Source organism: Priapulus caudatus, unplaced genomic scaffold, assembly GCF_000485595.1.
Source record: "Priapulus caudatus unplaced genomic scaffold, Priapulus_caudatus-5.0.1 Scaffold1342, whole genome shotgun sequence".
Taxonomy (NCBI): Eukaryota; Metazoa; Priapulida; class Priapulimorpha; order Priapulimorphida; family Priapulidae; genus Priapulus; species Priapulus caudatus.
In genome coordinates, this window is record NW_014578403.1 from 69,823 (window position 1) to 71,489 (window position 1,667).

At 52.5% G+C, this 1,667-nt stretch overlaps 1 protein-coding gene across 1 annotated transcript in view; it reads left to right on the forward strand.

The window, feature by feature from the left end:
- The window catches only part of LOC106816306 (kinesin-associated protein 3-like), a 14,323-nt gene that overhangs the window by 8,236 nt on the left and 4,420 nt on the right, over nt 1-1,667 (forward strand). Inside the window, exons 8-11 of the mRNA XM_014820886.1 lie at nt 62-124; nt 258-360; nt 795-920; nt 1,307-1,488. Of these exons, the coding sequence (XP_014676372.1) occupies nt 62-124; nt 258-360; nt 795-920; nt 1,307-1,488 (474 nt within the window). The remainder of the gene's footprint in view (nt 1-61; nt 125-257; nt 361-794; nt 921-1,306; nt 1,489-1,667) is intronic.

Here is a 1,667-nt window from a genome sequence, read left to right on the forward strand (position 1 = left end):
CTCCCTCCCTCCCTCCCTCCCTCCCTCCTCTCTCTCTAACCTTGTCTCTCCCTGTCATCAGGAGTATGTGAGTGACCTGGCTAACGCGGTCGTGCGCTGCGACAGTGAGGACTTCATCATAGAGGTGCTGGGATGTCTCCCTCCCTCCCTCCCTCTCTCTCCCTCTCTCTAACCGTCTCTCTCCCTGTCATCAGGAGTATGTGAGTGACCTGGCTAACGCGGTCGTGCGCTGCGACAGTGAGGACTTCATCATAGAGGTGCTGGGATGTCTCGCCAACCTTGTCATCGCAGATCTAGACTACGAGCTGCTGCTGAGAGAGTACGAGCTCGTGCCGTGGCTGCGCGAACGCCTCCGCCCCGGTGAGTCCGACCGTTATAGACAGGTGTTGTTGTGTGAGTCGGTGCGGTCGGCCGTTGTAGACAGGTGTTTTTGTGTGAGTCGGTGCGGACGGCTTTTGTAGACAGGTGTTTTGGGTGAGTCGGCGTGTGGCCTTTGTAGACAGGTGTATTGTGTTGGTTGGTACGTCGCCTTTGTAGACTGGATTATTATATAACATTATGATAGATATTATATTATAATATCTCCCATCTCTCTCTCCCTCTCCCTTTCTCCCTCCCTCTCTCCTGACTCTCCCCTCTCTCTCTCTCTCTCTCCCTCTCTCTCTTCCTCTCCCTCTCTCCCCCTCTCTCATGCTCTCTCTCCCCCTCTCTCCTCCCTTTCTCCCCTTCTCTCATGCTCTCTCTCTCTCCCTCCCTCTCTCACCCTCTCTCATGCTCTCTCTCTCTCTCGCTAGGTGCTGTGGACGATGACCTCATCATGGAGTGTGTGCTGCTGGTATCAACGTGTTGCTCGGACGACCAGTGCGCGACGATGCTCGCTAACGAGGGATTCGTTACCGCCCTCGTCGATCTACTGCACGGTGAGCGCCCCCTACTGACGCCTAATAGCGCCCCCTACTGACGCCTAATAGCGCCCCCTACTGACGCCTAATAGCGCCCCCTACTGACGCCTAATAGCGCCCCCTACTGACGCCCACCAGCTCATTACTAACTGTTATTAATTATTAATTAAAAATTAATTAATTGTGAATGTAAATAAATTATTAATTAATACATTATTCATTATTAGTTAATTACGACCTATTGACTCCTACCAGCCTCCCCTATTTGCTGACTTCTACCAGTTGTGTTAGTTCTTTCATTTACTGAGCTTCATTCTATGGTATTGGCACGAGAGCCACGCCAGCCGGCACTGCACCGCTCAATATATACCTCCTGACGTTCTCTTGTTTTCTTCGTCGTGCAGCGAAGCAGGAGGACGATGAATTCGTGTGTCAGCTGATGCACTGCTGCTACCGACTCGTGCGGCACCCACAGACGCGCGCTCGCGTGCTGCGTACGCACGCTCCAGACTACATGCTCGACCTGATGTTCGATCCGAATCCCGTCGTGCGCTCCGTCGTCAACGACACGCTCGAGATCATCGCCGTACGTACGCGTTCGCTTGTTTGTCGCGTTCGGTAGTCGTTCGATCGTAATTCTTCTGTGTTCGTCGTTCGACATTTTAACGTAGAATCAAGAGTGAGATAAAAACAAATTTGTTCATCACGCCGCGTCGCGAGCGTCTCTCTCTCTCTCTCTCTCTCTCTCTCTCTCTCTCTCTCTCT